This window comes from Eretmochelys imbricata, chromosome 1 (genome assembly GCF_965152235.1).
Source record: "Eretmochelys imbricata isolate rEreImb1 chromosome 1, rEreImb1.hap1, whole genome shotgun sequence".
In the NCBI taxonomy this organism is placed as follows: domain Eukaryota; kingdom Metazoa; phylum Chordata; order Testudines; family Cheloniidae; genus Eretmochelys; species Eretmochelys imbricata.
The window spans coordinates 37,585,778-37,605,415 of record NC_135572.1 but is presented as its reverse complement, the minus strand read 5'-3'; the positions used below and the strand labels follow the sequence as shown (position 1 = coordinate 37,605,415).

The following is a 19,638-nucleotide window of genomic DNA, read 5'->3' as shown; positions in this document are numbered from 1 at the left end:
GGCCGTGCAAGGGGCGCTGGGGGCCACTGGCAGAGCAGGGGGAGTTCCTCCCGGCTGGGCACCGCAGGCAGGCCACGGGGGAAGGGGCAAGTCCCAGCCCCGGCTCCCCCCGCCCAGGAGCGCGAGGGCTGACAGCCCGGCGGCCATCGCATGCGGGGGCGGGAGGGGACTGACAGCCCGGGGGCCATCGGACGCGCCGGGGTGGGGGACGGGACTGACAGCCCAGGCCTTCGCACGCCCAGGGGGGCGGGCGCCGGTTCTCTCCGGGGGGTGCCCGGGGGAAGTCCCGGGAAAGTGCTCTGGCGGCTCCCGAGCTGCGGCGACTGGCGAGGCGAAGCCTCCCAACCCCACGTGGTTCCGGCGGGCGGGGGCGCGGGAGGGAGGCAGGAGCCGAGGAGGCGGCGGCGGCTGCGGCGGCATCTGCTTTAAAACCGCCCAGCCCGGCGGAGCCGGCGGCACCCCCTGGCCAGGGCGCGGGAGGCGCGGAGCCGGGGCCGGGGCCGCAGCACGGACCCGCTCCCTGCGGCCGCGGGCACCCGAGCAGGGGCATGAACTTCCAGCCATGAGCCGCCCCCCGGGTCCCCGCCGCAGCCCCGCCGCGCTGCCCCTGCACATCTGATGCTCGCCCGGCGCCCGCAGCAGCATGGCCCGCCGGAAGATCTCCTCGGAGTCCTTCAGCTCGCTGGGCTCGGACTACCTGGAGACCAGCCCGGAGGACGAGGGCGAATGTCCCCTGTCCAGGCTCTGCTGGAACGGCAGCCGGAGCCCGCCCGGGCCGCAGGACCCGCTCGCCGCCGCCGCCGCCAGGAGGGCTCCGCGCAGGAGACGGGTCAACCTGGACTCGCTCGGGGAGAGCATCAGCCGCCTGACGGCTCCCACAGTACGTAGCCCGGGCGGGGGCAGGCGACGTGCCGCTCCCCGGGGCTGGCGGCTGCCCGGGGGCGAGGGGCTCCCCCCAGCAGATCTCCTGCCTGCCCCTCGGTGAGGGAGGTCAGGCTGGAGCTGGGGGCCCCACACTCACCCCCCCCCCCAGCCCCGAACGCTTCCCCGCCGGGATTCCCTACAGTCCCAGCCAGAATCGACCCGTTTCCCTTCCCCCACCCCTTGCTCGGACCCCTATAATCCTCCCTGCATCAGCATCCTGCCCCTATAGCCCTCCTCTGGCTCATATCCCGCCCCCCCCCCCGCAGAATCTACCCCTATAGCCCCCTCCTCTGGCCGGCCCCCCATAGCCTCCCCGCATCCTCCTCGATGTGCCTCCGCAGTCCTATCCATATACCCCACTGTGCCTGGACCCCTCTGCCCTGCCTCATCCCCTCCTCGCTGCCCCGACCTGTATCCCCCCAGTGCCCCTACGCGGGAACCTAACCCCCGCCCCGCCATTCTCCCCGACACCCCCACCCTCCCGGGCTCTGCCCTGGCCTCACTGCCCGGACCCCCGGGTCCCTCTATGCCAGCCGGGCGCGGGGAAGGCGGGGTGAGCGCCGATGCTCGCGGGCTGCAGCGCCCGCTCTTGTGCAGCCCTGCTGGGTTTCCCGCAGCCGCGAGCCGGGCGGGCTCAGGTGCCTTGTCCCCAGCCCCCTTTGTGCACGCGCCGCCCTGCTTTCTGCCGCTCCTGGAGCCACTTGCGGAGCCCTCCTGCCCTCTGGGCAGGGGTCTGCGGGATGGGGTGGGGCCCGGCAGTCGCTCACTCTCTCCCCTCGCCTGTATTTCCGCTGTAGACCGTGTCTAGCCCACTTCTTGTCAGACCTTTTGAGCACCCCCGGATGCTGCTCTTGGGCAGTGGCCCAATACAGATACTTCTTGGCAGGGGGGAAATTCCAGTCCCCCCTCTCCTCTCGCAGGGACCTGGGTCTTCCTCACCCCGGGAGTCTCCCGTCTCTCTTCCCCACACAGTGCACGAGCCGGTGTGGCTTTGAGTGGAGTCTGCCCTACCGAAGAGGCTTCTCTTGCACCAGGTCGCAACACTTTTGGCCTGGCTGCTCCACTGTCTGGAGGGAGGGGCAGCCAGGCCAAATTTCAGTGGCACTGCAACCGCCTGCACCAGATCGCAATGCCACTCACTGGAATGTGGCCCAGCCGGGTGAAATTTCACTGGTGTGGCAACCACGCAGCTGGTGCCCTGCTCTGGACCACTCCAGCACCAGTTGTTCTGATTTAGAAGCATCCCTACCTTTAGAAGAGGACCGTTGAGTAGACCCCCCTAGCTCAGTGGCCTATGGAACTTTAAGCAAGTGCAAAAACCTTTTGGGTGTGTGTGTGAACCTTTTCCTTCCCCCCACTCCCCCCAAATTGGCGCCACTGGGGGAATCTCATTTACTTACTGCACAGCCCCTATTTGAAATGCCCAGCGCTCCAAGAGCTGCTGCTGGGAATCTAGTTTGGCTGAGAGGAGAATGAGGAGTTATTAACCTGTGCAAGCCACTCAGCATAGATCATTTAAAATGGGCTGTTGCTTATCTTCCTTTTCATACTTTTCTAGTACAGGAAGGGATATGGAAAAATCAACCCATGTTACCTTTAAGATGTGCTAAGCTGCAGCTGTTTTACTAGCCATAAAAATAGGGCATTTCCCAAGTAGCATGAACGGAGATTGGGAAAGATTCAGTGTCTTTGAACTATTACATAGTATAAATAGCAAACAAATATAGAGTCATAATTAAAATTGCGTACCATCTGTGTTTACTAGTACATAATAAAATGTTTTTAAATAAAAAAACAACTTGTTTTTGGTATAAGCAATGATTTAGTTATTTTGATTAAAATTAATATTTATTTTTGTTGGTAAATGTTTAACTTTCTTCCAGTTATCATAGTTCGTAGAGATTTTCATATTGCTTAGCATAATTGCAGTACCTCCTTGTCATGGAGTTTTAGTCTGTTTATTTTAAGCAACTTAAACCAGGTTTAAAGAACTCCTATTCGAAATAAAATGTTTATAACTGGGCTGGAAGATAAAAATACCCTCAGCTATCCTATTAGTCATGTTTGTAGTTTCAGCTTGAATTCCCTTCCTGCAAAAAGCCTGTTCAAAATAGTAAGCCTATGGTATTTTTAAAATAAATTATTTAAAAACAAGTACTAATTATGATTAATAATTGTAACTAATTGCTGATAGTGTATTATATTTTTCCAAGACATTCCTACTTCACCCAAAATGTACATAGTGCTTGCCCTACATATTTTTTCCTGTCCCAAATAGATGTGAACTCCTTTCACATGTAGGTTTTTTCCTTATTGAATGGGGTAAAAAGTTTTGAGCTTTCTGTTGTAAAAACAACTCGAGTGACAGATTTGCCTTGAGTTCTAGCATTCATTGAAATGGTTGCAGTTTGAAGACCCCAGTCTCTTAAAAATGCTTTGTTGATGATTACTTGAATAAACATGTCTACATCTGAGAATTAAGGAAGAATGTTAAAATACTGTGACCGTTAACATTAATTTTGAATTTGGATAGAACCTGCTATGTACAATTCTGTTGCTTTGGAAGACTGTAAAATTAGTGACACAAACATTTCCAGTGTTAAGTTGTTATATGTAAAATATTTTTTCTCCCATATAACATGTGTATGGTGAGCTCCCATAACCATATATATAAGGATCAGAAAATTTCTAGCTGCAGTTGAATATTTTGTTCTTAGAGACATAAATTATTCTAACGTATTAAGGTATCAATTTCTAATTTTAACAACTAGTATGTTCATCTATAATCAGATAATATCTGTTGAATAATGTGGCAATCACTAAGCCTTCTTGTATTCTGTTATCCAGCATTGGAAATTATCTACCTATCTAATATTATATTATTGAGGCACTGAGATGCTTTGCTTGTGATGTACAGTACTTCTTTTTGTTCATTAGGACTTGGATTGGGTAGAAGGAAAGTTTAGTGTGTTACATAGTTAACAGTTTTGCAGTTTCAGTGTAGAGTTTTCTCTTATATTGATTTTTCCCTCCCCAAGGGGAATCTGATCCTGTAATGCTGAAATTAATAGAAGGCATCCCAGGTGGCCTATCTTGCATTATTATAAAACAATTAAATTGTTTATATAATAGCAATACAGGTAGTATAACTAGAGCAAATTTTACCCAATATTTAAAATATTCTGAGGTAGCTCAGTATAGTATTTTTAGATCTAGTATTACTATTGCTGATAACTTTAGCATTTGTATTTTCACAGCTTTGACTGTTACCTTCTATAGTGGGATGCTGTAAGAGACAGTTACCATTTTACAGCTTAATTTTAGTTAGTCATTGCATTAGTTTGAAGAATAAACACAGAATCATATAACCTGGAGTTGGGGAAGACCTGTTAAATCATCTAGTTAACCTTCCTGCCATTACAGGTTTATTCATTCCTGATAGTGTAGGTTTTGTCCAGTCTAGTTTTAATGTCCTAAGCAATTGGTCTTCAACTGGTTTCCATAGGAGATTAGTCCAAAAGCTCTTACTGATGGATTTTTTTACCCAAAATTTCCCTTTCTTAATTTCATCCAAGCATGGTAGTGCCAGATCTATGGTGCCTGATTCTGATTTCACTTACACTGGTGGAAATCAGTAGTAACTCCACAAAATTAATAAAGACACAGTGGCAAAAATGCTATGTAAGTGACAGGAGAATCAGGCCCAATCTCTTCTAGAAATAATCTGTCCAAGATATTATGATTTGAATTTGTTTTTTTTTTGTTGAAAGTCTTTTCAGTGATAATAACACAACAGCACAACTACAGATGTAGTGCTGTGTTCAGCAGAGTACCGGTCTTACAGTCTGTCAAGTCGCCCTTATGTTTAATACTTCGCACCCAGTTTTCTTTGCCCATACACTGTTGTAAATCAGGAGTATTTATACTGAAGTTAATTGGGTTACACTGATATAAAACAGGTGAGAGGAGGGCAATGTCAATTTAATTCAGGCAGTTAAATCTGAAGGATCACATATATTGGGAAACAACTGAGTGTCATCATTTCCAGAGTGAATTCTGCAGCACTTTTCTCCCCTGTATTAAATGCTTTCAAAGTTGAAAGACACCACAGATCTTTCAATTTTTGCATTTAGCCTTAGTGTTATGCTCCACATGTTAGTGCCCAGATGGCAACGGTTCAGATGCAGAGTAGTATTTATTTTGTAGTTTTCACTGATGGAGAAAAGGAATATTTGTGTGTATTGCTGTGGCATGCAGAGGAATCCCTGTTGTGATGCTGTTTCAATCAGGAGGTATACAAAGAATACAAAAATAGAGCATGAGAGCTGAGTGCAAGGGACCATCCACGGAGAAGAGGAGCAGACAGAGAAGGAGCATCCAAGGAGCAAAGGTGCTGAATGAGAGACAGAGCATCCAGGGTACAGGAGAGAGAGAATCTATTGCATCTTGGTGTGAAAAAGCTGTGATATGCAGAGCACCAGAATGAAAGAAGAGATGAAAGCATAACACACTATTATGTCCTTCCGAAACAATGCAGTTGTTGGCTCTTGCCAACTCTTGTTAAATATGTAACAGACAGGGTGAGTAGAAAAGTACTTAATTGCCAAAGGAAAATGAAACGCAACTGGAAAGAAATGCATTCGTGAACATTAGCTATTTTGTGCTAAGATATACAGAGAATTGGCTACTGAATTTTGTATCACTTGTAGTCTGTCAGATGTGGCTGTCTAGTTGAAGGTTGCCATTGCATAAGTATCACTTTCTGCAAAAGGTAGAAAGATTTGTTTTTTACACTTATTTTCAGTGTTCTAAAATGTAATTCAATCCATCCTACTTTGTCCAATTCTGGAGTTTTTCTTCCAAAGAACTGAAAAGAAACAATTTCTTGCACTTTCAGATCACCTGATTGAGCTCACCTCTAAAATACCTGTTTAAAAAGTTCCCTTTTGAGGATTCTGTCTGGGTCAGATTATTAGAAAACATTTCTCATTGACCCTACAACCACTGTATTCATATAAAGGAGCCTTGAGGTGGCTCTAAATGTAATGTACTCCTTCTTTAAGGATCCTATACCCTGCCAGAGTGGTGTAAAGTGAACTTGACGTTAAGTGAAAATAGGGCCCTTGTGGCTTAAAGTCCTAAAGATGTCCTAGAATATGTATTTTGATGCAGGCTGTTGAAAAGTATGGTGGTCTGAAAACCAAGTGTTCAGAGTTAGCTTATCATGGGCCCAATTCTTTTAATTGAAGTAATTGAGAGGAAGATTGGGTCCCGCTTGCACAGAGAGGTTTCTACATAGTTTGGAGAAAAGTATGCAGTGCTAAGCAACATGAGCAGATCTCTATATTCTCCCTGATGTGAGCTTTTGTGAGCAGGGGGAAAGTGGAGTGTGCAGAGGGAGCAAAGCATCCAGGTGGCATGACAGAGAGGTCGTCATCAGGCCTATCCTGCCCAAGCTGACAATGTCACATGAAACATTGTTATCATTTCAATATACTCCTGTTGCCACCCTGGAATACTGCTTTACAAGTGTTCAGAAGAGCTGGCCATAGAGAAAGTAAGAATAGAGGCTATTTGACACCCAGCCACAGACACAGCTGAAAGAAGCAGGTCCTGAAGGGTTGGGAAGAATGCAGTGCCCAGGGCTTGTTGTGTTGAGCAGCTGAGTGTGAAAGATAATGTTTACTGAGAACCACACTTAGCTGATCAACACAACAAGCCCTGGGCACAGTGTTTGCCGGCCATTCAGTCTGCAGAGTCCGCTCCCTTCGACATATTACATATCACTGAATGATGCCTAGAAGGCAGCATGCATATCAGCCCTTGGCTTGTCTTAGCTCTGCTCTCTTGCAACCCTCATCCGTGTCCCTACAAAGCTGTAGGCAACTTTTGTTAACTCTAATGGGAGTTGTGCACCTAACTCTCTCATTCATGGACAGAAGAGACTCCCTTTGTAGTTATCCATCTGAACTGAAATCAGTGGGATGGTTCTTTAAGTGTCCAGAAATTTGAAAAAGGAAGATAGTCATAGAATATCAGGGTTGGAAGAGACCTCAGGAGGTCATCTAGTCCAACCCCCTGCTCAAAGCAGGACTGATCTCCAATTTTTGCCCCAGATCCCTAAATGGCCCCCTCAAGGATTGAACTCACAACCCTGGGTTTAGCAGGCCAATGCTCAAACCACTGAGCTATCCCTCCCCCCAAGATGTTTGTTCAGGTTCTGATCCAACTGTCCTTGAAATCAGTAGGATCCTTTCTCATTGGACTTGTCCATATTTTCTAAGAGTTGGCAAAAAATTCCAGAAATCCAGCGCGTAAGTGGATTTGCATACTTTTTCAACAGGATCTGGTTTGTGGGAAATTAACCGAACGTACAAATGGCCATACTGGGTCAGACCATGGTGTCTTCTGACAGAGGCCAATGCCAGATGCTTCAAAGGGAATGAACAGAACTGGGTAATTATTGAGTGATCTATCCGCTGTCATCTACTCCCAGCTTCTGGCAGTCAGAGGCTTAGGGGCACCCAGAGCATGGTGTTGTGTCCGTGACCATCTTGACTAATAGCCATTGATGGACCTATCCTCCATGAAACTGGCATAATCACATGTACATCTCTCTCAAATTTAAATTCTATTCTATTATGCTGCCATATTTATTGCTATGCCTTATTTTAAAAGATTAATTTTTACATTGTGTGGTGACCTAAATTATGATTAATTATTACTAGAAATGATATTATATGTTCTTCACTTTCAGCATAGAGTTTTCTGCCTTTAAAGAGGGCTCTGATAAAAGACAATTGTACTCTATCTCTGTCAAATAAGGTTTTATAGTATAGAAAATACAATTTATTATTCCACAGGACACTAATTCTTTGCAACAGTTTTCACATTTGCTCCAGTTTTATCTTTGCTTGTATCCAGTATAAGACTGAAAATAGAATTAAAATAAGAAGAAAATAATTCATCACAGATTTGAAAGTAAAATACAATGTGACCACCTAAGGGGTATAGACTCACCCCCCTACAGGTGTGTAGAGTAACTGCTGTTAGTTCATTGGAAATTAGACATGCATCTAGATGAGGCTTTGCCCTCAGGAATTTAAGCAAACCCTTACTAATATGAAAATCATCATGGGAGAATCTTGGGGGTTTAACATCTCATGCAAAGAATCTTCATCCATGTATAAAACTCATTATCTGCTTCTGAGGAATGAAGGATAGTATTACCCTTGCAGAGATTTGAACCTTTGGTGCCAATATTGCAAACATAATCCTTAGACCAGTTATAATAATAGCTACTGTATGGGGCACAAGCAAGAAGAATGTTCCATGACTTTCTGCTTGGGATAAAAAATACAGTTTCATGAAATTCTGGGATAATTGTCCTCCTAAAGTTTTCATATATTCAGGCTGAAATCCTGAATATCTTGTAACCACTGAAAAAATTTTGTCTCTTGAAGCAGAGAATAGGAGTCGAACAGATTCTCATCTCCAGAGTGCTCTGACTCTACTTGAGGATTCAGACAGAAATGAGGCCTTGCCTGTTCAGAGGATTTCAGCCATGGGTGACCAAACACCAGGATAGCCTCACCAGTACGGCCCCCTAATGTAGGCAGGCAAAACTGCAATAAATGGTTTGCACTGGTTCAACTCTTCTCAATGTCAAGTTGCACTGCAGAAAATCACAGATATAAAATAGAAGGGATCATTATGATCATCTAGTTTGAGCTCATACATAAGTGTATAGCAGTCTTGCCTGTCCACACTTTGAATATGCCATAATAGCTATAACTAAACTAGGGCAAATTCCCTAATAGATTAGGCCTACGTTACTTTCCAGTGTGGTTGCTGGAGAGCAGAGCTATCTTACTTCACAATGACACAATGTCAATAAGCTTTTTGTGGATCTTACAATGTTTGCAGAGAATAAAGCCCCCACTCCACTCTTACTGGTAAGTGCTGTTAAACTGTGCTTTGACTAAAATAAGTCATTCTAGTCAATTATGATTAAAATTCTTTCTACAGGGACCTGCTTGCAAACTACAAAACTAACTTTCCATGTTAAGGGAGGTGCAGTTTATCTGTAGCCCTCAAAGGGGACAAGTTACTCTGCAGCATAGCGTATAAAACTGAAATCATTTCCACTCTGAAAATTTGGTATAAATTATGTTCTGAACATAAGAAATTCCTGGGGAAGGGAATCCCTTCATTTTTAACCTGTTACTTTAAAAGATGAACAGTTAGAATTACAAATAGATTATGTATTCTATTTTCACTTGGAGAATATATTCCTTCCGCAGCACAGAATAGAATCTCTTTTTCCAAACCATATGTGGCTGAAATTCAAAGTGGAGTAAAGTGATTCCTCCCTGCATGTATTATAATATATAGCACCCTGGGATATTTATCCTTGATTGTCAGGAAGTTAGACTAGATGATATAATAGGCAATTTCCATTCTGAAGGGCTGCGGTTCTTCTAGTTGAAAGGCATCTGTATGGATGCAAATTAATATTTATTTTTTCCATATTTTATTTTTTTCAAAGAGCTCACGCTATAATAGCCAAGGTAAAGTATTTGTGCATTCCAAAGATTGTTACTTATTAAAGAAAAATAGTTTTTCTTTACTTTGTGTGTGTATGTGCTCACAACAGTTTACACATAAAGTGCACAACAAGGGACTTTGGCTAGAAGGCCATGTGGTCTGGAAGAATGAGAATGGGGTAGATATCAGCTGGCTCTGAGTGCTAAACCTGGCTCTGCTACTGACTCTCTGCATGGTCCTGGGCAGCTTGTTTTGCCTCCCTGTAAATTTCCCTATCCTGGCTCCCCAGCCAGCCTCTTCATTGGGACCAGACTGCAGGCAGTGCTGGTTCCACATTGCTAACCCTGCTGCTTCATTCCCCAGCTGAATGCTCTTCTGGGCTTTTTTATTGTAGGTCTTCTGTGATGGGGGTTTTCCCTAGAGTCCTTGCTGCTAGAATAAAGAGATTGCATGAGAATCTTGGCTTACCTTTTTTAAATGAAAGTTTCTGGCTCTTGTGGTTGCAGAGAAAAGCTTGGGAATCTGAACTGATTGCACCCTAAGGGGTCAGGAGGCAGAAGGCAAATATTTTTTTTTTAAAAAAAAACACACCCAAATGTATTTTATTTACTTTTAAAAAAAAACCCTCATGATTTTTCAAATGTTTGAGACTGGCAATACTGGGATCCAGCCCCACATCTCTGCCCTTTCCTTGGCTCCCTGTGTCCTCTCTGTCCATTCTCCTCCTGGTGCTGGGATGTGTAGGAAGGCAGCTCTGCTCTACTCAACTTTATCATATCCACTGGAGAAAGATTCCCCTTATATTAGGCCACTGCAGTGCCACCAGCTGCTAAAAGTGCTTGCATGTCTTAGATCAGAGCCTCTGTCTTTCCCTGCTTTCTGCAGGCCCCCTAGATTCAGTGACTCACCCAGCTTTTCTCGCAACTCCCTGGTAGTTCTGGAATGTGGTTAAGTGCTTAGAGTTGAAGGTTGCTGTCATAAATATAAAGGGAAGGGTAAACCCCTTTAAAATCCCTCCTGGCCAGAGGAAAAATCCTCTCACCTGTAAAGGGTTAAGAAGCTAAAGGTAACCTCGCTGGCACCTGACCAAAATGACCAATGAGGAGACAAGATACTTTCAAAAGCTGGGAGGAGGGAGAGAAACAAAGGGTCTGTGTCTGTCTGTATGCTGCTTTTGCCAGAGATAGAACAGGAATAGAGTCTTAGAACTTTTAGTAAGTAATCTAGCTAGGTATGTGTTAGATTATGATTTCTTTAAATGGCTGAGAAAATAGCTGTGCTGAATAGAATGAATATTCCTGTCTGTATGTCTTTTTTGTAACTTAAGGTTTTGCCTAGAGGGATTCTTTATATTTTGAATCTAATTACCCTGTAAGGTATTTACCATCCTGATTTTACAGAGGTGATTCTTTTTACTGTTTCTTCTATTAAAATGTTTCTTTTCAAGAATGGAATGCTTTTTTCATTGTTCTAAGATCCAAGGGTTTGGGTCTGTAGTCACCTATGCAAATTTGGTGAGGATTTTTACCAAACCTTCCCCTGGAAGTGGGGTGCAAGGGTTGGGAGGATTTTTTGGGGGAAAGATGTTTCCAAACAACATTTTCCTAATACCCCCAGATAAAGTTTAGTGGTGGTAGTGGAAGTCCAAGGGTAAAATAATTTGTACCTTGGGGAAGTTTTAACCTAAGCTGGTAAAAGTAAGCTTAGGAGGTTTTCATGCAGGTCCCCACATCTGTACCCTAGAGTTCAGAGTGGGGAAAGAACCTTGACATGGCCTCATTGCTAGTTTGCCTCACCCTCACAGCTTTTAATAGGAACAAACTACTGGTATGAAGAGAATGATCTGGGGAAGTTTCAGAACTACAGGATAAATACTATAGAATTCACCAGAAGTAAGAATGACTTTTCAGTCACTTTTCATTCAGAAAGAGACCCGTTGCCAAACCAACCAACTGACAGTCATTTACAAATCTCTAATCTCTTGTGCACAGAGATTTGAATAAAATTTATTTTGAAACATGAAATAAAAAAGAAGCATTTCTCCTTAAAATCAGATCACCAGCAGCAAAGCTGTCAGTTTATGTAAACATCAGCCAATTGAGTGATTCAGCACTAAAAGTTTCAAGCTTGTAAAACAGTGAAGCACTAAATTGGCCAAGCTCTCTGATGGCTTGGCTTTGTAATGTGCAGAACTGATTTGTTTAGGAGGCAGCTTTTGCAACACCTCAAGGTACAGAAGTCTAGGGGGACCCCCTGACTTGACTGAATTCCTTTTAAAAAAAAATTGTGATAGAAGCAAAGTGGTTTCTAGCTGAGCCAATTATGCTTTTCAGTGCTTAACTTTCATGCGCTTACATTTTTAAGAGCTTAAGTTTTTAAGTGCATGACAGTGGAACTGCTGAAGGGCTTCAGTGGCTTAGCAGAAGCCACTTAATTTCTCCTTGTAGAAATTATTAAGGACTTTAGAGGGTCAGGAAACCCTCCTGGAGCAGGGCTAGCCTTATGGGTGGGCAACTACCCAGGACGCCATGGTTAGGGTATGTGTGCGCACTGTGGTTATGAGGTTGCAGAAGGGCCATGCCCACCTGGGAGACGGGGTAAGGGAATAAAGCGGCTGTGGGGCAGGAGCCAGGCAGTCACATGCATCCCCTCTTCATCCTCCTAGCAACACCACTCCCGTTCCACCAGCTGCTGCTTTGCCTGCTGAGCCGCCACCTGCTGCTCAGGGAGTAGTACTTAAAAGGCGCCAAAGAAAGCTTGCCTAGGGTACTGTTTTCCTTAAGGCTGGGCCTGTCCAGGAGCTCTACTAAGATTCTCTGGGCTGAAGGCTGCTCCCCTCTAAGTCGAACGTCAGTACCAGGCAAATTAGTTGAAACAATAGTAAAGAATAACATTGTCAGACACATAGAAGAATATAAATTGTTGTGCAAAAGTCAACATGGTTTCTGTAACGAGAGATCATGTCTTACTAATCTATTAGAGATCTTTGAGGGGGTCAACAAACAAGTGCACAAGGGGGATCCAGTGGACATAGTGTATTTAGATTTCCAGAAAGCCGCCTTTGGCAAGGTCCCTCACCAAAGGCTCTTATGTAAATTAAGTTGTCTTGAGATAAGAGGGAAGACCCTTTCATGGACTGAGAACTGGTTAAAAGACAGGGAACAAAGGGTAAGAATAAATTATAAATTTTCAGAATGGAGAGCGGTAACTAGTGGTGTTCTCCAAGGGTCAGTCGTAGGACCAATCCTATTCAACTTATTCATAAATGAGCTGGAGAAAGGGGTAAACAGTGAGGGGGCAAAGTTTGCTGACTAAACTGCTCGAGATAGTCAAGACCAAAGCAGACTGAGAAGAACTTCAAAAAGATCTCTCAAAACTAAGTGATTGGGCAACAAAATGGCAAATGAAATTTAATGTGGATAAATGTAAAGTATTGCACATTGGAAAAAATAACCCCAACTATACATACAATATGATGCGGGGGGGCTAATTTAGCTACAACTAATCAGGAAAGAGATCTTGGAGTCATCATGGATAGTTCTATGAAGATGTCCACGCAGTGTGCAGTGGCAGTCAAAAAAGCAAACGGGATGTTAGGAATCATTAAAAAAGGGATAGAGAATAAGATGGAGAATATCTTACTGCCCTTATATAAATCCATGGTACACCCATATCTCGAATACTGCGTACAGATGTAGTCTCCTCATCTCAAAAAAGATATACTGATATTTGAAAAGGTTCAGAGAAGGACAACTAAAATGATTAGGGATTTGGAACGGGTCCTATATGAGGAGAGATTAAAGAGGCTAGGACTTTTCAGCTTGGAAAAGAAGAGATTGGGGGGGATATGATAGAGGTCTATAAAATCATGAGTGGTGTGGAGAAAGTGAATAAGGAAAAGTTATTTACTTGTTCCCATAATATAAGAACTAGGGGCCACCAAATGAAATTAATGGGCAGCAGGTTTAAAACAAATAAAAGGAAGGTCTTCTTCACATAGCACATAGTCAACTTGTGGAACTCCTTGCTTAAGGAGGTTGTGAAGGCTAGGACTATAACAGGGTTTAAAAGAGAACTAGATAAATTCATGGAGGTTAGGTCAATTAATGGCTATTAGCCAGGATGGGCAAGGAATGGTGTCCCTAGCCTCTGTTTGTCAGAGGGTGGAGATGGATGGCTGGAGAGAGATCACTTGATCATTACCTGTTAGGTTCACTCCCTCCTTGCATTGGCCACTGTTGGCAGACAGGATACTGGGCTGGATGGACCTTTGGTCTGACCCAGTATGCTCATTCTTATGTTTTTATGTTCTCATCTGTTACCATCCTCTAGAATTCCTAACTCTACTTCCTTCCTAGTGTTAGTGTGTGATCTTAGGATGCATGAGAAATGGGATGGTGAGTGCTATGGAGAATATTATAATGACTTTATGTAAATTGGAGATAGTCAATTTTTTGTCAAGATCCAGACTCCAGAGAAAATAATAAAAAAAACCCCAATGATAATAAGTAAATAAAAAGATTTTGGAGTCTGTTCAAAAGCGTGTGGGGGTCCAGTTTTGGCCCGCAGACTGCCTGTTGGCTGATGTAAATCCATGATGTCCAGGGTTGGATTAACACACAGGAAAACCAGGTACATGCCTAGGGCCCAAATTTGGTGGGTGGGGTGAAATTTATGAATTTAATTATGGATTTGCATGTAAACTGAGAGAACTTCACTCACTTAGTGAGCAGCATTGTGACCCCATGCACCAGGTTGCAGTGCTGCTCAGTCAAGTGAATTAATTCTTTCACTTCGCGGGCAAATCCACACGAGTGGATGAGTGGGCAGAACAGGTCTCATGCACTGCTGAGACTCACTTTGCTATTCCTAACAGAGCCAAGGAGAGAGAATGGCAGTGGGTAGAGAAACTGCTTCCTTCTCCAACAAGATAGAGGCCCAGAAGTCTATACTTGCCTAGGGCCCAGTGATAGATTAATCCAGTCCTGGATGTGGCCTCCTCTGGAATACTGTGCAGTACTGATTGCTCCATCTCAGAAAAGGATATTGCAGAACTAAAAGGGGTTCAGAGAGGTTCAACAAAGATGATAGAGCCTGGAAAAAACTCTCCTATGAAGAGAGATTGAAAAGATGAGGGTTGTTTACCTCAGAAAAGAGATGAATAAGGAGAGACATGATAAAAGTATATAAAATAGTGAATGGTCTAGATTAGGTAGATTGTGAGCTTCAGTTCTCCTTGCCTCATAACACAAGAACAAAAAAGGTGGCAAATTCAAAACTGATAAAAGAAAATATTTTTCCACCCAACATGTCATTAAACTGTGGAAATCATTGCCACAGGAAGTTGAAACTAAGAAGTAGAAGATTCTAAAAGAGCTAGGACATGTTCAGGGGGTTGGACTAGATGACCTCCTGAGGTCTCTTCCAACCCTACTCTTCTATGATTCTATGATATGGATAACAAGAATATTCAGAATTATAATAGTTAATGCCAACAAAAGCTTTGAAAGGAATGTTGGACCTCATGCTTCAGGGCTTGAGAAAATCTCCAGCTATCTAGATTAGGGTGAGACCTACTGTGGGGGGCAGATTACCCCATATCTGCCTGCTGCATGGTTCTTACACCTTCCTCAGAAGCATCCCTTGTTGGCTCCTGTCACACAGGACACTAAACTAGATGGACCTTATGTCTGAATCCAGTGTGGCAAGTTCTGTGTGTATTTTTTTTGGTGATGGTCCTAATTTGAATGCATTTAGAAAACTTAACTATACACTAATGATTTTGTTTTGATTATATAATAAATGTGAGTGAATTACTGGTGAATAGTTAATAATGTTATAGAACATAAGAACGGCCATACTGGGTCAGAGCCATAGTCCATCTAGCCCAGTATCCTGTCCTTTTACAGTGGCCAATGCCAGATGCTTCAAAGGGAATGAACAGAACAGGGCAATCAGCAAATGATCCATCCTCTGTCATCCAGTCCCAGCATCTGGCAGTTAAAGGCTTAGGGACATTCTACACACATATAAAATAGTGATAATCCTCATCCATCTCAAAGGATTCCAATGAGCTTTAGCACTTCTCTAATAAATATGTGGTTCTATTGTGCCTTTAAGGCAGAGATTTGTATTAGGGGCAGAGAAGAGGTGCATTGCCCCATAGATAGGTACAAGCTGCACTTTAACTTCGACAGATGCAGTGCTTCCTGGAGCTCCAGAGAGCTCAGGTGGATTGTGCTTCCTGGAGATGGTGCAGTATATTCCGTGTCCAGCCAGCTCTGCTGGCAAGTGCAGAAGGTAGAGGAGATCCACCCCCTCTCTGTCCCCTTTGGAAAATATAAAATGGGTGGCACTAGCGCTGAAGCTGCCATTGTGGATGGCTTTTGCACATGGGCACAATGAGGGTGTCCTTGGCCCCTCTCCTTCCATTGCTTACTCGTTTGTGGGTGGGCACAGTCAGATCCATGTGAGAATCACATTGTGTTTTTCAAACAAAAAACTAATTGTGTGTTTCCTGATGACTTCAGTTTAAATATGAAATGTCCAGTTCATTTAAACTTTTTCAGAATTTGGGGATTTAACTGTGTGACTCTATTGATTTTAATGGGCATTTCAAGGTTTAAAATCATGGACATTTTCATAAATATAGGGGTGAATAACACTAACAGATTTTTATTCTTTGAGTAGTTTGTAGATCTCTAGCACAAACCAATAGATATTTCCAGTGAATATAGAAAACCTTTATTTGAAGTATTTTACCTTATTCTTTGTAAATGTGGCTTTGCATATTGCATGCTATTTAGTTTCTATCTGAACAATAAATCATCAGGTTCATGTTCTACCCTTAGCTATCCTTGCACAATTACAAATTGGTTACACTTTTCAATTGCAATCTGGCTGAATGAAGTGAGAATTTGACCCTTGAGCTTTACCATTCATATGACAGATGAACACGTTATATAAGGCTATGTTTACAAACAATATCATAATCCTATATCCAGATCTTTTCCATCCCTGATTTCTGAGATTAGATGATAAGTGGCTTGAGCATTGTTATAACATGCTGTCAGTAATTTAGGCATATAATTTGGCCTACAGTGATGATGGCTAAAATGTGCAGAACGTTCTTGCAGGGTTAGACCCTACAGGAAACCATGCAGTGTGCACTGGTGAACAGAGCGTAGGATTGGGAGCCTGCTTGTAGGACCAAATCTTGATGTCAGCCTCGGTGAGGAGTGTGTCTTTTATCCCTCAGGAAGGGGAGGACCACAGGCATTCCATAGGGGTGGAGCTAAGAGTCTGAGGTATGCAACCTTTTAATGGGAGAAAGCAGGGCCAGGAGCTCTGCTGCTTGCTCTCTGCTCTTGCAGCCCAGTCTCCGCAGCGTGCTGCCTCCCACACCTCTGGACTAGATGCAGTTTAGGAAACCAGAACTGCAGTTTAACAAGTGGAAGCTGCTGTCAGGCTGCGTTCCCACCTCACTCCAGAGAAGATGTGGGGCGGAGAGGACAAGTTTGTAGAGTGTGTGTGTGCATCATACTGGGAGCAGCTGGTATGGGAGTGTGTGGAGAAGGTTAGGGGAGCTGGAGTGTAGAGCGGGCAACTGTTTGGGCCTCTTTTCTTATATTCATTTCTGCATCATGGCTGCCGGAGTGGGAAAATGTATCCCTCACCCTGCCACAGATTAGTCTGTGTGGCTGCAGAGCAGAGGAAACCTGCTGAATTTTCTGTGTGGCAGCAACTGCCAAAGTACATTTCAAAGCTGCATTGGGCCCTTAGGACTTCAACACCTCTTGTACCAAGTGGGAGGAGACTGGTTTTTGCAAGTGTGATTGTCTCATTTGTATGGAGCTTCTGTAGGATTTGCAAGAGCACATTTGAAGAGCTTCTCTAGTTTTCTGAGAGAGTAAATTTAACTCCTGCTGAGAGGAGATGTAATTACCTGATGTAGAATAAAAATCTCTTTAGAAGGTTGAACTGTTTTTCCCACTTTATTTTACAAGTACATGCATTTCTACAGATTGAAGTTCAGAGGCACAGACAAATTCTTGTTGTTTGCTGTTTTTTTTTTTCTTAAAAAGCTCTTCTGCAAATTGTTTGGGCTGCTCTTACATTCTGTGGGCCCCAAAGAGCTGCTACGGGGAGAGGGTTATATTACAGTTTGGCTCTTTTTTATTTATTTTATTATTTATTTAAAGGCAGGGAGCTGCCTTCCTCTCCAAACCCACTGGCAGAAGTGGAAGATAAGGCCAGCTCCAGAGTTGCTGAATTTGTATAGGGCCAACAAAATATGGGGCCGCAAGGCTGCCCTTGGTTCTGGAATGAAACACATCTAATTAAAAAGCGTTTCTACCACTGCTTTCCAAGGCAGCTGGAAATTGTTCCAAAAAGCAGGGAAATACTGGTCTCAAATTTTCCTAAGGGTCAAGTTTGTATGATTCAGATCCTGTCTGCCTTTGGTTATCCTGTGATCCTGCATGACACTGAGACAACAGGAAATCTTGTGTATCAGAATTGGGAACTCTGAATATGGGCTCTGCTAAACTGACAGGCGAAGGAGGACAGGTGGGAACCTTAAAATATATTTGCTTAATAATCATAGAATCATAGAATATCAGGGTTGGAAGGGACCTCAGGAGGTCATCTAGTCCAACCCCCTGCTCAAAGCAGGACCAATCCCCAGCTAAATCATCCCAGCCAGGGCTTTGTCAAGCCTGACCTTAAAAACTTCTAAGGAAGGAGATTCCACCACCTCCCTAGGTAACGCGTTGCAGTGCTTCACTACCCTCCTAGTGAAAAAGTTTTTCCTAGTATCCAACCGAAACCTCCCCACTGCAACTTGAGACCATTACTCCTCGTTCTGTCATCTGCTACCACTGAGAACAGTCTAGATCCATCCTCTTTGGAACCCCCTTTCAGGTAGTTGAAAGCAGCTAACAAATCTCCCCTCATTCTTCCCTTCCTCAGACTAAACAATCCCAGTTCCCTCAGCCTCTCCTCATAAGTCATGTGTTCCAGTCCCCTAATCATTTTTGTTGCCCTCCTCTGGACGTTTTCCAATTTTTCACATCCTTCGTGTAGTGTGGGGCCCAAAACTGGACACAGTACTCCAGATGAGGCCTCACCAATGTCGAATAGAGGGGAACGATCACGTCCCTCGATCTGCTGGCAATGCCTCTACTTATACATCCCAAAATGCCATTGGCCATCTTGGCAACAAGGGCACACTATTAACTCATATACAGCTTCTTGACAACTGTAACCCCTAGGTCCTTTTCTGCAGAACTGCTGCCGAGCCATTTGGTCCCTAGTCTGTAGCGGTGCATGAGATTCTTCCATTCTAAGTGCAGTACTCTCCACTTGTGCTTGTTGAACCTCATCAGATTTCTTTTGGTCCAATGCTCTAATTTGTCTAGGTCCCTCTGTATCCTATCCCTACCCTCCAGTGTATCTACCTCTCCTCCCAGTTTAGTGTCACCTGCAAACTTGCTGAGGGTGCAATCCACGCTATCCTCCAGATCATTAATGAAGATATTGAACAAAACCGGTCCGAGGACTGACCCTTGGGGCATTCCACTTGATACCGGCTGCCAACTAGACATGGAACCATTGATCACTACCCATTGAGCCCGACAATCTAGCCAGCTTTCTATCCACCTTATAGTCCATTCATCCAGTCCATACTTCTTTAACTTGCTGGCAAGAATACTGTGGGAGACAGTGTCAAAAGCTTTGTTAAAGTCAAGGAACAACACATCCACTGCTTTCCCCTCATGCACAGAGCCAGTTATCTTGTCCTAGAAGGCAATTAGATTAGTCAGGCATGACTTGCCCTTGGTGAATCCATGCTGACTGTTCCTGATCACTTTCCTTTGCTCTAAGTGCTTCAGAATTGATTCCTTGAGGACCTGCTCCATGATTTTTCCAGGGACTGAGGTGAGGCTGACTGGCCTGTAGTTCCCAGGATCATCCTCCTTCCCTTTTTTAAAGATGGGCACTACATTAGCCTTTTTCCAGTCTTCTGGGACCTCGTCTGGTATTTGATAAATGCCAGTCACTTTCTGGGAAGATAAAATGCTCTTATGACTTATTTGGGCAATACCAAGAAGCACTTGTCTGTAGTTGAGAGCACTTCATAATAAGAGACCGTGTGGGGAGCCCTTA

The 19,638-nt window shown here is 44.0% G+C and overlaps 1 protein-coding gene across 1 annotated transcript in view; it reads left to right on the top strand.

Annotated features, from left to right (window-relative positions):
• The first annotated feature begins 643 nt into the window (after positions 1-643).
• GUCY1A2 (guanylate cyclase 1 soluble subunit alpha 2) overlaps positions 644-19,638 on the top strand; it is a 281,473-nt gene continuing 262,478 nt past the window's right edge. Inside the window, exon 1 of the mRNA XM_077805894.1 lies at positions 644-880. Within this exon, the coding sequence (XP_077662020.1) occupies positions 644-880 (237 nt within the window). The remainder of the gene's footprint in view (positions 881-19,638) is intronic.